The following is a 20,295-nucleotide window of genomic DNA, read 5'->3' as shown; positions in this document are numbered from 1 at the left end:
CCTGCTACACAGTCATGGTCTGGCCACACACTTGGGTGAATCATCACTGGCCACAGTGGACAGCTGCAGTGCACACGAGTTAGAGTCCTATTTAAATACATTCAGCAAACCTTCTGAGAGCAGCAGCAAAATTAGTTTCTTTCTTTTTAAAGAGCAGGTTAACAATCACATTTTAAAAAGGGAACCAAAAGGTAAAATGAAGGACCCAAGTCAAACAAGAAATGAACAAGCCCTGATACTGTCCAGGAGAACCGTAGTGGAACCCAGACGAGGGAATGCCAAGTACCAGCAGGTGCTACATGCTAGGTCATCCTTGCTTTTCCAGTTCAATGTGCAATTAATTATAGCTGTATAAATATACAAATACCTTACAAAATTAAATATCCCTGTAAATTAGACAACAAGCAGCAGACAACAAAGTCTTTGCTTTGATATATGTGCCAGGAGAAGTCATTTTACTTTAGGTACCAAAAGATCTTCCACAATGGCTTAATTGATTCCTTCATCTTACAAGAGCTGAAAAATCTCATCCAAAATTTGAGTAGTCGTAGTTGGGAAAAATCATTTCCCTCGACTTCCCTCACATTATCAAAACGTATTGGAATCCAAGTGCTCACGCAGCTGCCAAAAGCAGCCCTTCCCTGCGCTTGTGGCTGTGTGCGTGGGCTGGCGGACCCCGCAGAGCCCGGCCTGAGAGCTGAGTGACCCCAGGCAGGCGCGGAGACAGGAGGCTGTGAGCACTGGTCTGGTGGAAGCTGTGAGGCCGTCTTTTGCTCTGGCAGGGGAAAGGAGGATGGGGGAGGGAGGGGAGGAGATGGCTACTCTAGCGCTCATTTCCCCTAAATTTGTATAAGTGTTCTTTCTTGCTTAATTATTATTTGCTTGTTTAAAGGTGTGCTTCAAAAAAAAAAAAAAAAAAAGCAAACAAACCAACCCTTAAAAGGTGGTTTCCTTAAAGGTTTGAGTTCTTTCAACTTTCCTGACACTATGGCTTCCATGAAAGCCTCATAAATAATTCCTGCCATAAATTCTCTCTCAGAGCTTCAAAGTGGGGATGGACCTGCCTGGAAAGGGAACATCAATCCTGAAACTGCTCCAACTCCAATCTGAAAACAGACCCCTAGAGAAAGGGGCACCAGTGGGGGCTGTGTACCGGGGAGCCGCAGCCAAGGTCCCCACTGCCTCACAAGGCCTTCTCACCTCGGCCTCTTCTAGTACCTGACATTCCAAAGCAAAGACTTTCCAAGCCAGTTTTGTTTAAGTTAGAATAAAAAACATCTCACTGTATCACTTGATTCTATCTCCCTCAGCTCCCCCCGGCCTCCTTTTGCCACAGACACGGATCCTCCTATCAGACTCTGTAACAGCAGCAGCATCCATTATTTAATTCGAAAAGTAACCTTCAAATCTCATCTTTGTTTCCCTGAAACTAGATTTAATTTCAGCCCAGGAAGCTGTCTCTAAGCACGGGCAGACCCTGGATTTGAGTGGACACTGGAAGGGCACATTGTGTCCATTAGACAAGAAACCTCTAACTACTTTAAAGTCTGAAGCACCATTTAGAAAACAAGTAACATTAGAGTTAGTGACCTATGTTTTAAGGAGAGGAAGAAAGTTAAAAAATCTACCATAGAATTTTTCTTGATCATTTTTCAGGTAAGGTCATAGCCTTTGATTTCTAGTCTTTCTTTTGTTAAGCTCTCCGTGACTCCCTTTTCCTCCTCTTTGCAAAGCAATTAGATGAACGAAGCCAGGAGATGAGCCCCTCCAGGAAGGCAGAGGCAAGGGCCTGGGTGCTGGCGAGCCTGCCCAGCACCCATCCTGCTGAGCGCACGGGCCCTGCCCCTTTGCTACCCGAGAGTCAGCACCCTCGAGGCGGAGGACCTCCGGCGGAGGATCTCCACCAAGTGGGAGCAAGCAGATACCTTCCTGAACACCTGAAGGATGGATGGTCAAACAGAGGTGTGAGTGAGGGCAGTAAAGGATGGTACAGAACAGCCCCAAGCCAACTGGCAAAGCCACTGAAGTAACTGGAGGCCTTCTCTCCCATGTCATTCCTGTGACACTTACTCCAGCTGAAAGAGAAAGAGCATCTTCCACAATGGCCTCTGGAAGCAGGCGATCCTGTTCTGTCACAGGAGGAGGCTACCAGCAGTGAGTTCCTCCTTCCTCCTCTGGCAGTACTTCCACGCACGACGGAGATGACCAAGGAGGAGACAAATGACCAGGCCTGGGGCCAGGGTTCAGGTGGACCCTCTTCTCTGCCCCCAGGTGTCCTTTTGCTCTTAGTGGTGGCAGGAAGTCTGTTATAATTCTGGGGTCCAGAAAGCAAAGCCTGCCATGTTCACTTATCTATGAGCATAGGGAGACAAGCATCATTGAAAGTGTTTTCAATTTGACAAGGATCACTGAAAATGACCCCTGGATTCAGAGGGAGACATCCAAGTTTACACTTAAGAGCTAGATTTCTTTGATCAAAGGGAGCTACAACAATCACAAGGTCACTACCTGGCATTATCATAATCATAATGATGACAAAGACCATCAAGTTCATCACCAGATAGTGAAACACTCCCTCCTTGTGGGATATTTGTATATGACATCATAGCACTAATTCCAAACTGTACCACTGTCATTACTAACTCCAAGAACAGAACTGAGACTCTGAGAGAAGAGGCTCCCTCCCAGTGGAGACAAACAGCTCATAGGAGCCCTGCTGTGAGGAACTACAAGCATCCCACTGACCCCCACTGTCACGGCCCAAGTCCCATGGTCCTTTGAAATCCATCAGCGATAGCCTTGGCTCTTTCCTTCTTATAAGGTCAACAGCAGCCACTGTCCCAAACCTGCTGAAAAGTCTCTTCCACTAAATGAAAATTATATAACTATGTTCTAAATAAGCCCTAATTTCAGAGAATATACCTGTCCCATTTTTAAGCTCACTACAACCCTTTCCCTGAATGGAAAATGTAAGGATTAGTCATGGCAAAAAGAGACAGAAGGGGAAAAGGTTAAGTTTTTTCCTCTCAGGTTCTAAAAAAGACGAGATGTCTCTTCCTTTAGTCTCTAAGCCACCCAAGAAAAATTAAAATTATATCACAATGAAAAGAAAAAAGTATTATGTTGTCTTGAACAACAGACAGAGATACCCAAAGACAGAAGTACGGACATCAGAGGTGGTCATATGGGGACCTATCACACAAAAGGAAGCCAAAATACACCAAAAAATAATTGGGAGATTCACTGGATCCCCTCTGGGTTTTTGTTTTTTTGTTCGTTTTTCCCCCCCTTTTGTTAGGCCACATGCTTCTAACAAGATTCTCAGCACAGGAAAAAAGAAAAGAGTACAGAGTAATGGGGACGGGGGCCAGGGGCGACAGAAAAAGTGCTGGACGAGGAGGGACAAGCACTTAAGCCACAGGATCACACACAAGAATAACCATCAAGAATCACAAAGAGGAATGAGAGGTAACACTTTCTTTCTCTCTCGGGAGGCGACTGCGGGCGCTCGGCAGCCACCTAGTACTTCGGTTGGCTTGGGCATCTGCGGGAGAGTTTTGACCTGTGGGCAAAGAAGGGATCAGAGGATCAGACAGACGGCAGGACTGGAAAACTGGATCTGGGGCTCTTGCCCTCGCAGGTATTCCTCCTCTGTGCTCCCCTCCTTGCATGTCCTCCCATCCTGCACCGCAGGCCCGGGTCTCTAAGCCCCTGAACAAACAGGCCGGCCAGTGGTCCTCCTCACTCTGGGGACCCTGGGACACAAGCCCCTCACAGGATCTGAGGCTGGATCATACGGCCGAATATTGGGAGACTGTTAAGGTTCTCACAATCTTCCCTTTACTCAGTCCCACAGACCCCAGCTGTAGACCCGTTAAGAATAAAAAGTCAAAGCAGGAGATTAACTGGGGACAAATGTGACCAGAGTCTCCTTAGCCATTCGGGACACCAGATGCCACCTTATGAGAAGCTGAGGCCTCATCGCCACCTTACAACCACACTTACACTCCTGTCCTTCCTCTATTTTAAACTTGTTTGCAACAAGACTTCCTTTTCTGTTTATGTTGACGTCCCTGGAACCAAAAACCAAGGAGAGGAAGCAAACACAGGAACAACTTCTTACCGTATTGTGCCAGCAAGGAGTGGGTTAAAGGCATATAACCAGTCGTTCATGTCTTTGTCATTGAGAGCCTGCAAAAGGACCCCACGGTGCTTTGTGCATACAGCAAAGGTGTTCGGTGTCTGAAAGAGACACAGGAAGATGAGAAAGTTACTATGGATACTGAACAATGGGGACCACCAGCCATATTCAGCGGGCACACGGCCCTTCACACTGAAGGTTCAGAGACACCAAATACAAAAGAGAGATTCCATACCACACGACAGAGTTCAGAACTCAACAGGGAAGGCTGTGCGTGGCAATGAAAAGCAAGAGAGGGCAGGACTGACCTTCACCATGGCCTGCTGGTCCTCGCTGTATTCCACCTGCGCTGTGGACAAGTTAATGATGCCACGCTCCACCGGGTCTTTGTCACTGTTATAGATGAAGACATAGGGGCGACGGACCACGACAAAATGTTTAGCCCAGTTGCTGGAAAGTGGCTCCTTGAAATGCAGATATCCTTTCTTAGAGACCACTGAGCTGAAAAGGACAGTACAAGAGAGGTTAGTTTCTCACAAAAATAAAGTGATCATGAGGCGAGGGCCATCAAAACAGACCTAGGCCAAGTCCCTAGGCTGAAGGACACAGGCAAATGATCTACTTGGTCTAGAATCTTATCTGCCGAAGAAATGCAGCGAAAGAGCACAAAGCACCACCAGCACATGCTGTGCCGGGTGGCGGTGATATGCCTGGAGTGGAAACCCAGCCCAGCACTCTTTCACCCTGACTCCGTTTGCATTAGACTGTAATGCAGACCTCGTGTAGAAGAGTTGGAAGTAAATTCCCGCTAATTTGTCTTTTAATACCTGGCATCCCATTCAACATAGTACTCACCCTGGTCTAATTTCTTCAATATCTGGAACAAGATTGAGAAATTCATTTTTTCCTGCTCGGGCCAAATAGGGCGTTTCCACAGTTGGGACAATCTGAAACTGTTCAAATTCCAGGCAGGGACTAGAGGCCCGGGAATTGGCTTCTGGGGTCCTTGAAAAGAGAGAGGTTAGGAAGAAAGGGGTAACAGATGCTTCAGTAAGGTCAATACACAACCGTCTCACCAGGAGGAACAATGCCTCTCCCCAAACACCGGGGACCTTGCAAACATCAGTTCCAGAGAGCTTGGCTAAGAAGACAAAGCTGGCGTCCGAAACGTAATCCCAAATTCACCTGGTGTCATCCTTCGGCAGTTACAAAGGAAACTCATCACTGATGACCACCAAGTCACTCAGTCTCTCTTCCTACCCTGACGCCCTCTCAACAGAAGGGTACTGAATATGAACTCCATTCCTTTATATGTTTCTATTTAGTCCCAAGGCCATACCTAGGGCACCACCGAGGGCAGTGGTTCTCACAGTGAGGTCCCTGATCAGCAGCATCAACTTCATCTGAAAACTTGTTGGAAATTCAAATTCTCAGGCTCCAACTCAGACATACAGAATTAGAAACTCTGAATGGGGTTCAGCCACCTGGGCTTTAAGAAGCCTCCCAGGTGATGCTGATGCCACTGAAGTCTGAGGATCACTGCCTCAGGGGCTGGCAGAGCGAGCAAACACATGGGAAGAACCTGGGCCCCTGAACGGCTGTCTGGAGCAGAGCTGCTCCACCAACCAGGACCAGCTCGGAACCGATGTGAGAGAGATAATCCCCCACGCTCTGTATTGTTATCTTTGTAGAGCAGCTTAGTCTAATTAATTGCATTTCACCAATCCCAAAAAGCCCATTTTTCTCAAACTTTACCATTTCTCGAATTGGGATGCGTCTTGTAATTGATGGCATGTCACATTTTAGTTGGCATTGCTTTTTCTTTTAGTGGCATATAAAAATAATGTCTTAGAGTTGATGGCATCCCAGATTCAATTAAATTACCTGGTTGTGTTATTTTCTCCAGCCCACTGCCTCAGTGTTGATACAGGAAGATAGACAGCTGGATGATAACCAGGTGAGTTGTGACAGGTGAGCATAATGAATGGAGACAGGGCAAAGGAGACTGATGGCACACCGCACAGCAGTGATTCTAATGATGAATTCATGGAATCATTCGTGGACTTCATCTCTATTCTTCTTACCTATATGCTTTCTTGTGTCATTAAAATATTTTTTCTAAAGTAGTTTCAAAATATTTTTCCCAGGATGGGGCTTCCTGTGTCTGATCTGACTAGGGAGACAATCAGGGGTGTGACTACAAGAACAAATCACGCAGAAGGGGATGAAGAAGAGGAGTCAGTGACTCGATGCAGAAAGTTAGTAAAACGTATGACGTTAAGGGATGTCAGCAGCATCTTCCCAGTCACTGTGACATCCAGAAAAGGCTCCCACATGTTTCCCAAGGCTGCCTAGGGGGACGGTGCTGCCCTCGGTTGAGAACCACTGAGCTAGCGGAAGGTTGGCATTTCCCTTGGTTCTTACATTAGCTTTTGTCAGTGAAATCTGGGTACTTACTTCTGATCCAAAGAGTTGCTCCTAGCATCTATCAGAGAGGGGCAGGTGGAGGAGGGAGTGAGGGTAGCACTGCTAAAACTGGACACAGAGGGATCCCGTCCGACTGGAGAGATATCAGACAACTGGAAGAAAACAGAACACAGCAAGTGAGATTCAGATGAACAAAACCACCTCTGCAGTAAGAAGCTTTGACAGCCAGTGACCTCACGTTCATAAATCCTCTTCTGTTTCAGGTCGTTCAAGAAAACAATTCTTACGAATATTTTATGGCCAAAGTGTCAGAATAGGAATCAAGACATTTATAAAAGAGACAAGGCTAGCTTTTCATATTTATAAAATATGTTTATATTTTATATTGCTACAGCTTCCTGCATTAACTAAATGACCCTATCTACATGTGCCGAGAACTAAGAACAACAGGCACTGTTCTAAGAACATGGCAGAGGCCCTGCCCTCCTGGAGCTTACACTTTAAGTGGAGAAGGCAGATAATAAACCAATCAATGAACACTTTAAGAAGTGTCAGGGGCTTCCCTGGTGGCGCAGTGGTTGAGAGTCCGCCTGCCGAGTATTTTAATCATTCAAGTTCTTCTTGTCCTCCTTTCTAGAGACAATAGAGCTGGCCAAAATTGACTATAAATTTGTGAGAGGCCAGAATCATGCACTGTCATAGAATGCAAAAAGCCAGCAAGTACAAAACTCCAGTTCTAAGACAATTGCATCTTCATCTGCACTCAAGACAAGAATTGCAATACACAGTGAGTGCTCAGGGAGTATTTGCTGGGTGAATTTGATTGCAACAAGGAACATGATAGCTATTGTTTTAAAGGGGGCTCAAATGTAGGAGAGGAGGAAGATGAAATGGAAAAGTGGCTACTTGGACTGAAATGAGCTAGAATAGTCGTCAATGTCCCTGATTCTTACAAGGTGCTTCAGGGCTAGGAGAATTCTAGCCTATTAGAAATATCACTCAGAAATACAGCACAGGAATTTATTAGAGCACAATATTGTACCAAAGAAAGTATAAGATGGAATACCATGTTATAGTATTCATGAACATTAAAATAATTTAAGGGAAGAACACTTCAAACGCTTGCACACTCTAGACCAATATCCTGGTCCAAGCTTCACCCAGTCCCAGTTAATTTCCTTACCTCAGGGCCATTTGAGAGAAATTATGAGAAAAGCAGGAGATAATCTGAGACTCAGAAAGTTAAGTGACCTTTAAGTGACTACTCTATGGGCCTTCTTGTTTGTTCATCCACCTCTGTCCACAATCACACTGTCAAAATTCTCAGAGAAATTAAGATTAGATCCAAATCACTTTTTCCAGAAAAGAATTCCAGTCAAAAAAAGCTCTTGCTATGTGGCAGATACACACAGCCTCTATCTTAAGCCAGATAGTCAGACTAAATGCAGTTTTAAAGCCACAGCAAATGGGAGAATGGCATCATGAAAATGGCAGAAGGAATTTTCTATCATCGCCCCCCACCAAAAAAAAAAAAAAAAAAAAAAAAAAAAAAAAAAAGTGTCAGGCAGAGATCCATGCTACAGCAAAAAGTAAAGCAGAGAAGCAGGTTAAAAGGTTTCAGAGAGCTGCTGGCCTTCCATAGGGTGGTTAAGGAAATCCGCTCCAAGGAGGCAACATCTGAGCAGAAAAATGAAATAAAGAAGGGAATCATGGGACTATCTGGAAGGTTATACTGGGAAAATGCACAGCCACTGTACACAACCTCAAGGTGGAAAGCTTGGAGTGTCTAGGGAATAGCAAAAAAGGTGAAGATGACCAGAACAGAGTGAATGATGCAGAAATTCTTTAAAGTGTTCACCTCACTCTTTGTTGAAGGCAACAAAATTTCATGCCACCAAGAACCTCAGGACTTCTTGTGCCTTGCCATATAATAATATATCACCCCCTGCAGAATACTCTTCTCCAGGGGATTCAGGGAAAAGCCCAAATGTTTCCCATCTCATAATTACTCTAAGAGACACAGAAGAATACTTTTATCTTCAGAAGTCAGTGTTCTGACTGAAAAATTAAATAAACGAAAGAGCAGATATGTCATACATCCTTACATATAATGCTCTGCCCATCTCAAGCCACCTAAAAGCAGCAAAACCTGAGGACAGGAAATGAGAGCTGCTCACCTTGCAGTCACTGATGCTGCCGTGCACCTGGCTGAATTCTCGGTTGAAAGTGTGGGTGAGAAGTTGCAGGCACTAGGGAAGAGAGAGGGAAGAGTAAGTTTCAATGGTTAAACAAAGCCCGGGATTAAAGCAGGAAGGGAAAATAACATGCCTACGACTCACAGTGGAGCCCAGGTGCTGCTCAGACAGCTCTAGAAATTAACTGAGTACATAGCAAGAGAAGCCTGGTACATGCCTAACAAAGACGATAAAATGAGTGGATAAAAAGCCATTCTCACGACTACAAAAGTGAATTACCGTAAACACCATAGTTTAAAGTGCTTAAGAATGCGACAGCATCCCTTTCATTCTCCATTTGCCCTGGTACTAAAAGGCATGGAGGTTTCTAGATGGACATACATTCCCAAATCAACTAGACGACCATTCAATTATTGAAAAGAACACAAAATCCCTCTTATTTCTACATTCCATTGTCAGCCAGTTGCCCAGACCCACATGCCTGGTGGTCACCCTCAACAACCTCTCTGCCCTCTCCTGCTGTTATCCAGCCAACAAGGAATGTGGATTCTACCTTCCAAATGTCTCTCCCGTGATTCCTCTTCATCCCCCACACCCCTGCCATAGTTAAAAACTTTACCGTTTCTCATCTGGATTACTGAAATAAAGAATTCTTTCTGCCTCTAGCCTGTCTCTTCACCACAAGTCCATCCTCTTTACTGCTGCCAGAGAAATCTTTCTAAAACAAATACCTGTTTGAAACATTTCCAAGTCACTCCCGGGATATTCTGGACACTTTAGTCCAGCACATAGACTCTTCGTGATCTGGCCCTGCCCTATCTCTCCAACTCCATCTCCTGTCCCTCTCCTGCACGGATTCCCTCACACTGATCGTGCAGGACGCCGCTGGCTCTCTCCTGCACATCCTTCGAAGGTCAGTCCACGAGTGCCCTCCTGGGCAGGCCTCTCCTCCGGCTCCCACAGCATTCTCGACCAAACCTCTATTGTAAGCTTGTCACCCCCTCGCCTGTCAACTTATTAAGGGTAGAAGTTAAGTCTCATTTATTTCTATATTCACAGTGTGAGCACAGGCCTTGAAACAGAGGCCCTCAAAGAAAGATGAAAATGCAAGTGAAAAAAACAGAAACACCAGCTCACAGAGCCTCACGGGGGAAAGTGCTCAGCAGAGGCAGGGAGCCACACCTTGGTAGCCAGCTCTTTCTCTCGATCCACCAGGCTTTCAATGTCTGTGGAGTCGTAGCCACTGCTCTCACTGGGTGTGATGGCACTTTCAAAGGTGGTGGTTGAGATCTGAGAGGAGATGCTGGTAGAGGTGCTGAGGGTCCCACTGCTGAGGCTGGGGGACAATGAGTCGCTCAGGGATGTGGGGATGCTGTCACCAAGTCTCTCACGGAGCAGCAGGAAGTGGCGGGTTTTCTCCACCTAAGAAGATCAACACTACAGCCTCAGCAAACATAAAGCTCATCAAGATCTTAATAACCAAAATATTATGGCTCCATCATGATCGAAAACTGCAAAGCCAGGATCACAGACAGGAGGTGAGTGTAAGACTGACGATGCTGCGGGAATCTTGCCCGAGAGTTCACCTGTGCACCCCGTGCCCCGGGGTACCTCGTGCAGGAGCTCCAGCTTCTCCAAGTCCCACTGGTGCTCAAGGATGAGGCTGTCTCCACGAGGCCGCCAGCCTGCTAAGTTCTCTTCTCCCCGCACATATGCCACTGATGTATCCAAGATTTTCCTTCTCCTCCTCTGCATGCCTGAGATAAGAGGAAACAACTCTTTTTTTTTTGCGGTACGCGGGCCTCTCACTGTTGTGGCCTCTCCCGTTGCGGAGCACAGGCTCCGGACGCGCAGGCTCAGCGGCCATGGCTCGCGGGCCCAGCCGCTCCGCGGCATGTGGGATCTTCCCGGACCGGGGCACGGACCCGCGTCCCCTGCATCGGCAGGCGGACTCTCAACCACTGCGCCACCAGGGAGGCCCGAAACAACTCTTTCTTTCCAGAAAAAAATCCAATTCCAATTTTAGCTCAAAATGAATTAATAATTCACAATATATGGCACACTGAGACAGTTTAGTCTCAAGATACATGGGATTTTGATTATTAATAAAAATTTATCCCTTTTGCCCCAAAGCAACTCTCTAAACTTCTTTTAAAAACTGAGTTTTATATTCTTTAATAATTATGAAGCTGGTAATGCCTCTCGAGAAAATGCTAGTTGTTTTTTTTTTTTTGTGGTACGCGGGCCTCTCACTGCTGTGGCCTCTCCCGTTGCGGACAAAGGCTCCGGACGTGCAGGCTCAGTGGCCATGGCTCATGGGCCCAGCTGCTCCGCGGCATGTGGGATCCTCCCGGATCGGGGCGCGAACCCCTGTCCCCTGCATCGGCAGGCAGACCCTCAACCACTGCGCCACCAGGGAAGCCCCAATGCTAGTTATCATGTTAAGTGAAAATACAGAGATTAAACAGCCTGTACGCTATTGTTCTAAATATATAAAAATACATTCATGGGAAAAAAAGTGGGAAAAATGTGAGCTACCTCACATTTGGTAGCTCAGTTAAGATGCTAGATGACAGACTGGTTTAGCCTCCATTATTTCCCAATAATTTTTAAAAATATTATGCTGGTTTCACATACAAGAGACATGAATTGATGTTAATTTTAAAATTTCTGAAGGAACTATCTAGACACTATAATTAGCTGCTACTGGGACTTGGATTCATAGTCAAAGTCGTCTTTTTTTATCTCAATCTTACCTGTGGGCCTTGGCCTCTTTTCCACATATGTTCTCTAAACCGACTCAAATTTACATTAAATGTTTTTAAAAATCCTGACTTGTGTCCACGTTCCAGTTTACAAACATGGAAACACAGAGTGCTGTTGAAGGCCACCAAACTGGAGGAACAACAGCAGTTCAAGGAGACATTAAAAAGGACACAGAACAAGTTCAACTTAATAATTTGTCTTTCTAGAGCACAGGAAGTTCAAATTCTAGGTTGACAGCACCTGTAAAGTTATTACTGTCAAGTTATCTTTAGGGCTAAGGTTGAGAGGCAAATGGTTCTGAAGTTTTCCAAGCCAAATTCACTCTGACACGCTTGAATTTGTTATAGTATTCCACAGCCCAGCAACATTTTGTCCCACAGCTTTTATAACTGTATTGCATATCATAAACCAAACAGTGCTGCAACTCAGAAAAAGGAAACTCCCACCACCACCACCACCAAAGTGGCTTGTAAAATATAACTAGCTTCTCAAAAATGTATATCTATCCTACAGGGGTGGGGTAGATTTTTGATATAATGTACTCCAGTTAAATGCAAAGGTAACTATCACTTTCCTGATCCATAGAACTTACCTGGACTACCTGTGTCTGCCATCTTGCATAAACTGAGTTCATAAATTCCAGTGACTCGATTTCTATTTGAATTAAAACAAATAAACAACTGCTTAATTTCATATAGCACAAAACCAGGAAAATCTCAATTCTCTCTGCTTAAAACACTGTCTCCTCCGCTGGGTCTGCAATCCACCCTCAAATATAATTACAGACATTTCTTATCAGTCACTGTTCTTTTCCTGTTCTGAACTTAAGAATAAAACTGAATGATAGACCCAGCAATCCCACTACTGGGCACATACCCTGAGAAAACCATAATTCAAAAAGAGTCATGTATCAAAATGTTCATTGCCGCTCTATTTACAATAGCCTGGAGATGGAAACAACCTAAGTGTCCATCATCGGATGAATGGATAAAGAAGATGTGGCACATATATACAATGGAATATTACTCAGCCATAAAAAGAAACGAAATTGAGCTATTTGTAATGAGGTGGATAGACCTAGAGTCTGTCATACAGTGAAGTAAGTCAGAAAGAGAGAGACAAATACCGTATGCTAACACATATATATGGAATTTAAGAAAAAAAAAAAATGTCATGAAGAACCTAGGGGTAAGACAGGAATAAAGACACAGACCTACTAGAGAATGGACTTGAGGATATGGGGAGGGGGAAGGGTAAGCTGTGACAAAGCGAGAGAGAGGCATGGACATATGTACACTACCAAAAGTAAGGTAGATAGCTAGTGGGAAGCAGCCACATAGCACAGGGAGATCAGCTCGGTGCTTTGTGATCGCCTGGAGGGGTGGGATAGGGACGATGGGAGGGAGGGAGACGCAAGAGGGAAGAGATATGGGAACATATGTATATATATAACTGATTCATTATGTTGTAAAGCAGAAACTAACACACCATTGTAAAGCTATTATACTCCAATAAAGATGTAAAAAAAAAAAAAGAAAAATTAGGAGTCACATATAAAAAAAAAAGAATGATAATCTAGAAGATTTATAGTACAAATGTGAAGGTTAAAATTTTGCCTTTTCTTACCACAAGAAAGAAAAGATGAGGGGAGAAAGGTCTGACTAGAATGAAATGATAAACATCAGTTTCTGGGGGGTGTGGTTAAGAAGGGGACTGTCTCTTCTACTGTATTAGTGATACTTAATTTTTAAGCCAGGTAGTGATGCACAGGTAGTCACTGTGTTATTCTTCATGTATATTCATATATCTTAAACATGAATAAATCTTAAAAAGAATAAAATCCCAATGGTATGGTAAGCTGTTAGAAATAATAATAATGACATTTAGTCCCTACAAAAATTTTTGAGAAGTGTTCACAATGGAACATTCCTTCCTTCCCTCATTAAATCATCTATTTATCAATATTTTATTAAATGCCAACATTCAAGTCACTGCACTCCGGTTTATAGGTTGTGAACTAACCCTGAAAACAGCAGCTAGAAGACTGCTGATTCTGTACAGGGTACACCAACTGGAAGCTAAACTTGTCTCAAAAACTTACGAGTCTGGTGACTTTGAATAGCCGCTGCCAAAGAGGCTGCGCAGTGAGCGTGGCGGCGAGATCTTGGCATCCCGGGAATAGAAGACCATGCACACATCCTTGGTGATGACAGCTGGCTGGATACAATGATCCAGCTGAAAGCAAACAGGAGTGGGCTCCGATTAAACACAGACAGAGCATCTGTGACCAGTCTGGGCACTACTGTATCGGGAAAGCTGCTCCCAGATGTGGGGGGTGGAGGATTTCAGCTCTACCGATGATTTCAACAGCAAATCAGAAGATAATACGTGCAAGGTCAGGTGGCGTTGCTTGCAGATGCATTTATTTTTTTCAAAGTTTTTTTTCTGTAATAACGGCTAATATTTATTACTTGTTATATGCCAAGCACTGTTTGTTCTAAATCCTTTTCTGTGACCTCTCAACAACTTTCTGAGATAAATGCTATTTTTTTTTTTTTTTTTGCGATATGTGGGCCTCTCACTGTCGTGGCCTTTCCCGTTGCCGGACGCACAAGCTCAGCGCCCATGGCTCACGGGCCCAGCCGCTCCGCGGCATGTGGGATCCTCCCGGACCGGGGCACGAACCCGTATCCCCTGCATTGGCAGGCGGACTCTCAACCACTGCGCCACCAGGGAGGCCCTGAGATAAATGCTATTTTTTTTTTTTTTGCGATATGTGGGCCTCTCACTGTCGTGGCCTTTCCCGTTGCCGGACGCACAAGCTCAGCGCCCATGGCTCACGGGCCCAGCCGCTCCGCGGCATGTGGGATCCTCCCGGACCGGGGCACGAACCCGTATCCCCTGCATTGGCAGGCGGACTCTCAACCACTGCGCCACCAGGGAGGCCCTGAGATAAATGCTATTATTATTACCCCTGCTTAAAAGACATGGAAATTGAGGCACAGAGAGATGAAGTCACTTGTCCAAGGACATGAAGGCAGTAAGTGGCAGCACAGGGACTTGAACTCAGATAGGCTAGTTCCAGGGTCTGCGCTGTTAACTACTAGGCTCTGCCCACGACTACAAAGACAAGAAGTGGTATTCTTAAAATCATACATTCTTTGAAGAATGGGAATTGGGCTGCTAAAGCTGAAGCTGTAATAAAAGTTATGTGACTTTTTGATTAACTAGAGACCAGGAACAGAATTTAATATAACCAGAACAGTTAGCAAAGTATAATAAAATCAATAACTTCAGGATGTGCAGGGGGAAAGGAAGACAAAATCAGTCAAATCTTTCCTCCCCATTTCCTGTTGTAACTTTCCCACTGTTCGGGGCTGGCTGTTCACGGCAACTCAAGTTGTGGGTCTTCTCACCTCCAGGTAGGCCGACAAGGTCATGTAGATCTTTTCCCCATAGGGTGTCACTCGGTTCAGAAGGAGGGAGTTATGGAGGGAGCTATCCCACACGGCCTCGAAACGATAGAAGGTCCTAAAGTCAAAAAGGCAAGAGGGAGTCATCCAGAAGAAGCTGAAGCCACCTTAGTCCAGGCACTGCCATTGTCAGTAATGCTGCAGAATCCCACACCGACCAGCATTTCCAACTTACCAAAGTCTAACGACAGAGCAGAACCTGCGCCTCCGAGGAGGGAAAGGCAGGCGCCCATGCTCTTGCCCCCCACCCATCGTCAAGGAACACTTAAGCTATGCTTTTTGTTGTTTGTTTTTTGACAAGCCTGCTTCTCCTCTGCCTATAAACATAAAAATAGTGAGATCAATCGAAGGGATTAAGATGAAAAGGAGAAATGAGTATCAACAGAAAGTAAAACAGGAAAGAAAGACTAAGTAAGCTCCTCTGTCAGTCAGTGATGAGGGCCGGAAGCAAAGATTCAGTCATTTGGAAGCTGCAGTCTTTGTATCTCGATCCCATTCTGCTGAGCCTCAGAAATGTCACAAACACATCTGGGAGGGTTCATGAAAGAAACAGTATAGAGAGACTTGTTTTAAATAGAAGAATAAGAGGTTATTCTTAGCTGACATTTCAGTAAAAGAGAATGATTTTTTACACCAGAGCTAGCCAACTACTACTTACCAGTTTTCCAAAAAATTCACATAAGAATCTTACATCCAAATAACTAGAAGCTTGATTAATTAATAAACTGGTTTTTAAAGTTGCTTTAATATCTTTCTTCCCTCTTACTAGTAAAACACCACAGACCCTACTTGGCATTAAACCTTCCAGTTCAGCAAGGCTCACCTGAAGCACTGTCCTGAGTTCCACAGCAGCGTCACAGATCAACTCCCAACCCGACCCCCCGCGTCCCTCCCTCAGACCCCCAGTAGGACTGTTGGGGAAGACACTTCGTCCACCCCTCCAGAGTGAGCTTCCCATCACCACTAGCTCTCTGCACGTGTAATACACCCCACCCAATTCATCTAGAGTTCTGCACACCTTCTCCCCTGCCCAGTACGTTCCTCCTCACTCCTTCCCAAATGGTAACCTCACTGCAGCGGTCTTTTCTAGGTGTCCCATGACAAATAGCTGGCATACCTCCTCTTTAAACACATCTCCATGCTTCTTTCTCCAGAAATAAACAGAGAAAACAATACTTAAATGAACTCCGTAACCACACCTCACCCTCTGAGTGCCAGTGTCTGAAGCCTGATTATTTCATCCTGTAGCTACTTCTAGATCTAAGTCTTCTTGAACTACAGTTGACCCTTGAACAACAGGGTAAGTTAGGGGGCTGACCCTCCATGCAGTTAAAAATCTGTGTATAACTTACAGTCAGCCCTCGGTACCCGAGGTTTTGCCTCCACCGATTCAGCCAACTGCGGACCACACACAGTATCGCGGTACTTACTACGGAAAAAAATCCACAGGCAAGCGGACCCGCGCAGTTCAAACCCGTGTTGTCCAAGGGCCTTCGGCTGTACGTGATACTCTCTCAAACATCTAGCTTTTGAGGCGGTGTGTATGGGTCAAGTAAATTCTCTACAAATACACCAAAGGAATATAGAGACAACTAACAGGACAAAGATGGACAAAGCAACCAAGAGACCCAAACAGCAACCACAACAAAGGATGACAGAAGCCCTTCCCCAGCTCCTGGGCTCACTGGGCTCAGCAGAGAACCCTTTATGCATCCACAAAGCTCTGTTTCGAGCAAATCTAAATTGTAATTTGGTTTAAGACAAATTCTAATATTGGGTGGTGAAATCCATTACTTCAGCAGAAGCCACTTGAGGGCTCTGTCCCTGAGACTGCTCTTCTATTGTGTCCCAGGGTCTGTCGAGGTGCCTGGAATGGGGCCTGCCTGTCGCACTGCAGGTCTGGACACCCCGTGCAGAGTGAAGTGAGGCCCCTTCTCAGGGCGAGGGCCCTGGAGACACGTGACAGCAACAAGCACTTCACTGCTGCCTGGAACCCGCCACTCATCAAGCTCCACACCAGAACCTAAGCATCTCCTGCTGCCAGTATTCAGGGTTCAAGGTTCCCTTTCCACTGAGGCAGATGTTTTGAATTTGTGTGAGAAAGCCTCTTCACATTTCTGTTTTCTAGTTTTCACTTAACCTAAAGAGGAAATTTCACTGGCAGAAACTTGGCTAACATAGAAAAAATTCTGACATCACTAAAATCTCCCTGTATTGGGATGGAGGGGAAAAGGCGGGGTTTTTTTGTTGTTTTGTTTGGTGTCTGGGAGTTACTGCAGCACATTCTTTTGAAATACTCACCAAGGGTGGCAACTCTTGAGAGGTGGTCATGAGAAATACAACCAAGACTGAAGAGAAATGTCAATGAAATCAAGCTAGCAAGAGAATCTGGAGTTAGAAACAGGGCTGAGTCCTGAGACATGCTGTCCTGTATGCCGCTAAGGTGGTCAGGAAATAATCCCAAATGGATTTCTCAAGATGTTCTGGACAAAGGCAGTGTGTGTGTATATGTATGTGTGTGTCTGTATGTGTGTGTCTGTATGTGTTGTGTGCGTGTGTATGTGCATCTTTAAAAAAAACATTCGGGCTAAATTGTCATGTATCACTTCCTTCAGTTTTCTTCCCTAAATGAGACGAAGAGAGAGATGGGGGAAAATTTCCTTTACTACTGAACCAGGAACTTTTTCTTTTCCAAAAGCAGAAAATAAATAGATGAGACAAGCAGTCCTGACAGGAGAAAGAGAAATGTTTAAAAATAAAAAAAATATTTCTCACAGACTCAGCTACTCAAATAACTAAATTGGTCTCTACTACTACACAGGACAAAACAAAGAAAAAAGTGAACAATTATGCAAGCCTGAGATTCCTTATGAAATGAGGGGAGTAACATTCTACTTTGTAATGTGGAAGAGAAAAACTTGAAGGGGCATCGAATAAAATGGGCAAGTTTACTAAATGGAATGAGAAAATAATTAAGAACTCTACAAATTACTTAAGAGCCTACATGTGAAACTATACATGCATCAGAAAAACCCAGGGCACAAGGGTGCAGAATAAGGTCTTGCTCTATCCTAGGTGGGCGCAAGTTTACATGGCGGAAAACTATTAAATTAAAATAGCAGTCAAAGCTACATACGACATAAAGCATTCTGATAAACTAGAATCTTCATGTGCAAAAAAAAGCAAACAGAAAATACCTAGGAATGTCCTTATCAAGAAAGAGCCTGTAAAAACACAGAAAAAGCTTTTGTTAGTGCAGCAAAAGAAAAAAAAGGAAAAAAGAGAGGGAGAGAGAGAGAGAGGAGAAAAGAAAAAAAATATATATAAAAACATAAGTTTGCTGATAAGCAAAAGTGAATTCAAGTGGACAAACAATTAACAGAGAACTCCATGGGACACAATTTGATAAAGGGCTTACAATGACATGGGTCCCTCTCCTGAGACGTTCAGTTAAGGAAATGCTGGGCACAGAAGGGAGAGTGGAGACCACCTCTATTAACATCCCTTTAGGATGTGACTTACTATTGGAAATGGTGGGAAGTTGCTGTGGAGTTAAGGGAAAATCAAGTCAGCAGGTAACAGAAACGCAGGGCTGGGAAGAAAAGGAGTAATGGTCCTTGTCAGCTGCGCTCCACTATCAATATATCACAAGAGCCCTCTAATTACGTATGTAATACACCCAACTGGAGTTCTGTAAGTTCAACTTTAAACATTAAACCTTGGGCAAAAAGAACAAAAGCTCTCTTAACCAAACTCCATTTAGCCACTTACCAAATGAACTTATGCTCTCCACATCCCTGCAATGTATAGACTGACGTCCATTTCTCATTGAACATTATTCTAAAATAAAGAGGTAGCTCATCGCCCAGACAATTTGCTCCAAAGAGCTGAGTTTCATGCTTCTCAAGGGTCAGTACTACAAACCTGTTTATGTGGTTGTATTTGTTATTATAATTATCTAATTTAATTAAATATTAGATAAATCACTGAAACATGAGGGCACAAAGAATTTTTGCTTAGTGTGAAACAAAACTAAGTGTGGAAACAGTGTGAAAAATAAATTGAACATTTAAAAAAGACTTGATAATGGTGAATTGTTTAAAAAACAGCTGTTAAGTTTGGGTGAGATCAATGTAAAAGAAAGAGGGAAATAAAATTTTGATGATATATGATAAAAAGTTTAAAGGATTTTGCACTTAGATTTTATTCATAGGTTTCTAGTTCCACCAAACTGAAAAAACATAGGTGATGAATTATGGGTGTGGCTTTGCAAGAAAGACAGAAGTCTAATAAATGAGCCTACAATTAAAGAAAAGGCCTTGGCCCTATAGCAAGAGCTTGACAAATTAATGTACATTTATATATTTTAAGTTAAAACAAGTGTTTAAAGTCTGTATCTTCTTTTTAAAATTTTTATTTATTTATTCATTTATATTTTGGCTGTGTTAGGTCTTCGCTGCTGTGCATGGGCTTTCTCTAGTTGCGGCAAGCAGGGGCTACTCTTCCTTGCAATGCACGGACTTCTCATTGCAGTGGCTTCTCTTGTTGCGGAGCACGGACTCTAGGTGCATGGGCTTCAGTAGTTGCGCAGGCTCAGTAGTCACGGTGCATGGGCTTAGTTGCTCCGCAGCATGCGGGATCTTCCTGGACCAGGGCTCGAACCCGTGTCCCTTGCATTGGCAGGTGGATTCTTAGCCACTGCGCCACCAGGGAAATTCCTCTTTTTATTACTCTTGACTTTAGCAACTTTTTTTTTTAACTTTTTTTTTTTTTTAACCTTTTCTGCTGTGTTGGGTCTTTGTTGCTGCATGCGGGCTTTCTCTAGGTGCAGTGAGCAGTGGTTACTCTTCATTGCAGCGCATGGGCTTCTCACTGTGGTGGTTTCTCTTGTGGAGCACGGGCTCTAGGCACGTAGGCTTCAGCAGTTACAGCACATGGGCTCAGTAGTTGTGGCATGTGGGCTGTAGGCACGCGGGCTCCAGTAGTTGCAGCACGTGGGCACAGCAGTTGTGGCACACAGGTTTCATTGCCCCGCGGCATGTGGGATCTTCCTGGACCAGGGCTCAAACCTGTGTTCCTTGCATTGGCAGGCAGATTCTTAACTGCTGCGCCACCAGGGAAGTCCCAGCAACTTTTTTGATTAACTCTAAGCTTCTACTGGGAAAGATAAACTGCTTCTAACAAAGCCAAATTCGTCTTCTACAGCATGTGACACGCTGCCGGACAGGAATCAAAGGACTTTTGAAGGTTACTCTAATGTAGGCAAGTTTAACATAACCAGCACTTCAACCAA

General features: G+C 44.4%; 1 protein-coding gene across 2 annotated transcripts in view; it reads right to left on the bottom strand.

The window, feature by feature from the left end:
• Positions 1–3,462: 3,462 nt before the first annotated feature.
• KIF1B (kinesin family member 1B) overlaps positions 3,463–20,295 on the bottom strand; it is a 127,436-nt gene continuing 110,603 nt past the window's right edge. For both annotated transcript variants that reach the window (XM_007463142.1, XM_007463141.1), the window contains 11 exons: positions 14,946–15,060; positions 13,631–13,764; positions 12,122–12,183; positions 10,375–10,520; positions 9,946–10,185; positions 8,746–8,817; positions 6,599–6,720; positions 4,997–5,146; positions 4,450–4,642; positions 4,124–4,242; positions 3,463–3,562 (listed from right to left, as the gene is read on the bottom strand). In XM_007463142.1, the coding sequence (XP_007463204.1) occupies positions 3,520–3,562; positions 4,124–4,242; positions 4,450–4,642; positions 4,997–5,146; positions 6,599–6,720; positions 8,746–8,817; positions 9,946–10,185; positions 10,375–10,520; positions 12,122–12,183; positions 13,631–13,764; positions 14,946–15,060 (1,396 nt within the window). In that variant the 3' untranslated portion in view covers positions 3,463–3,519. The remainder of the gene's footprint in view (positions 3,563–4,123; positions 4,243–4,449; positions 4,643–4,996; positions 5,147–6,598; positions 6,721–8,745; positions 8,818–9,945; positions 10,186–10,374; positions 10,521–12,121; positions 12,184–13,630; positions 13,765–14,945; positions 15,061–20,295) is intronic.

The sequence above is a fragment of the Lipotes vexillifer genome, unplaced genomic scaffold, assembly GCF_000442215.2.
Source record: "Lipotes vexillifer unplaced genomic scaffold, Lipotes_vexillifer_v1.1 scaffold109, whole genome shotgun sequence".
NCBI classification, from domain to species: domain Eukaryota; kingdom Metazoa; phylum Chordata; class Mammalia; order Artiodactyla; family Lipotidae; genus Lipotes; species Lipotes vexillifer.
This window is presented reverse-complemented; position numbering and strand designations above follow the sequence as displayed.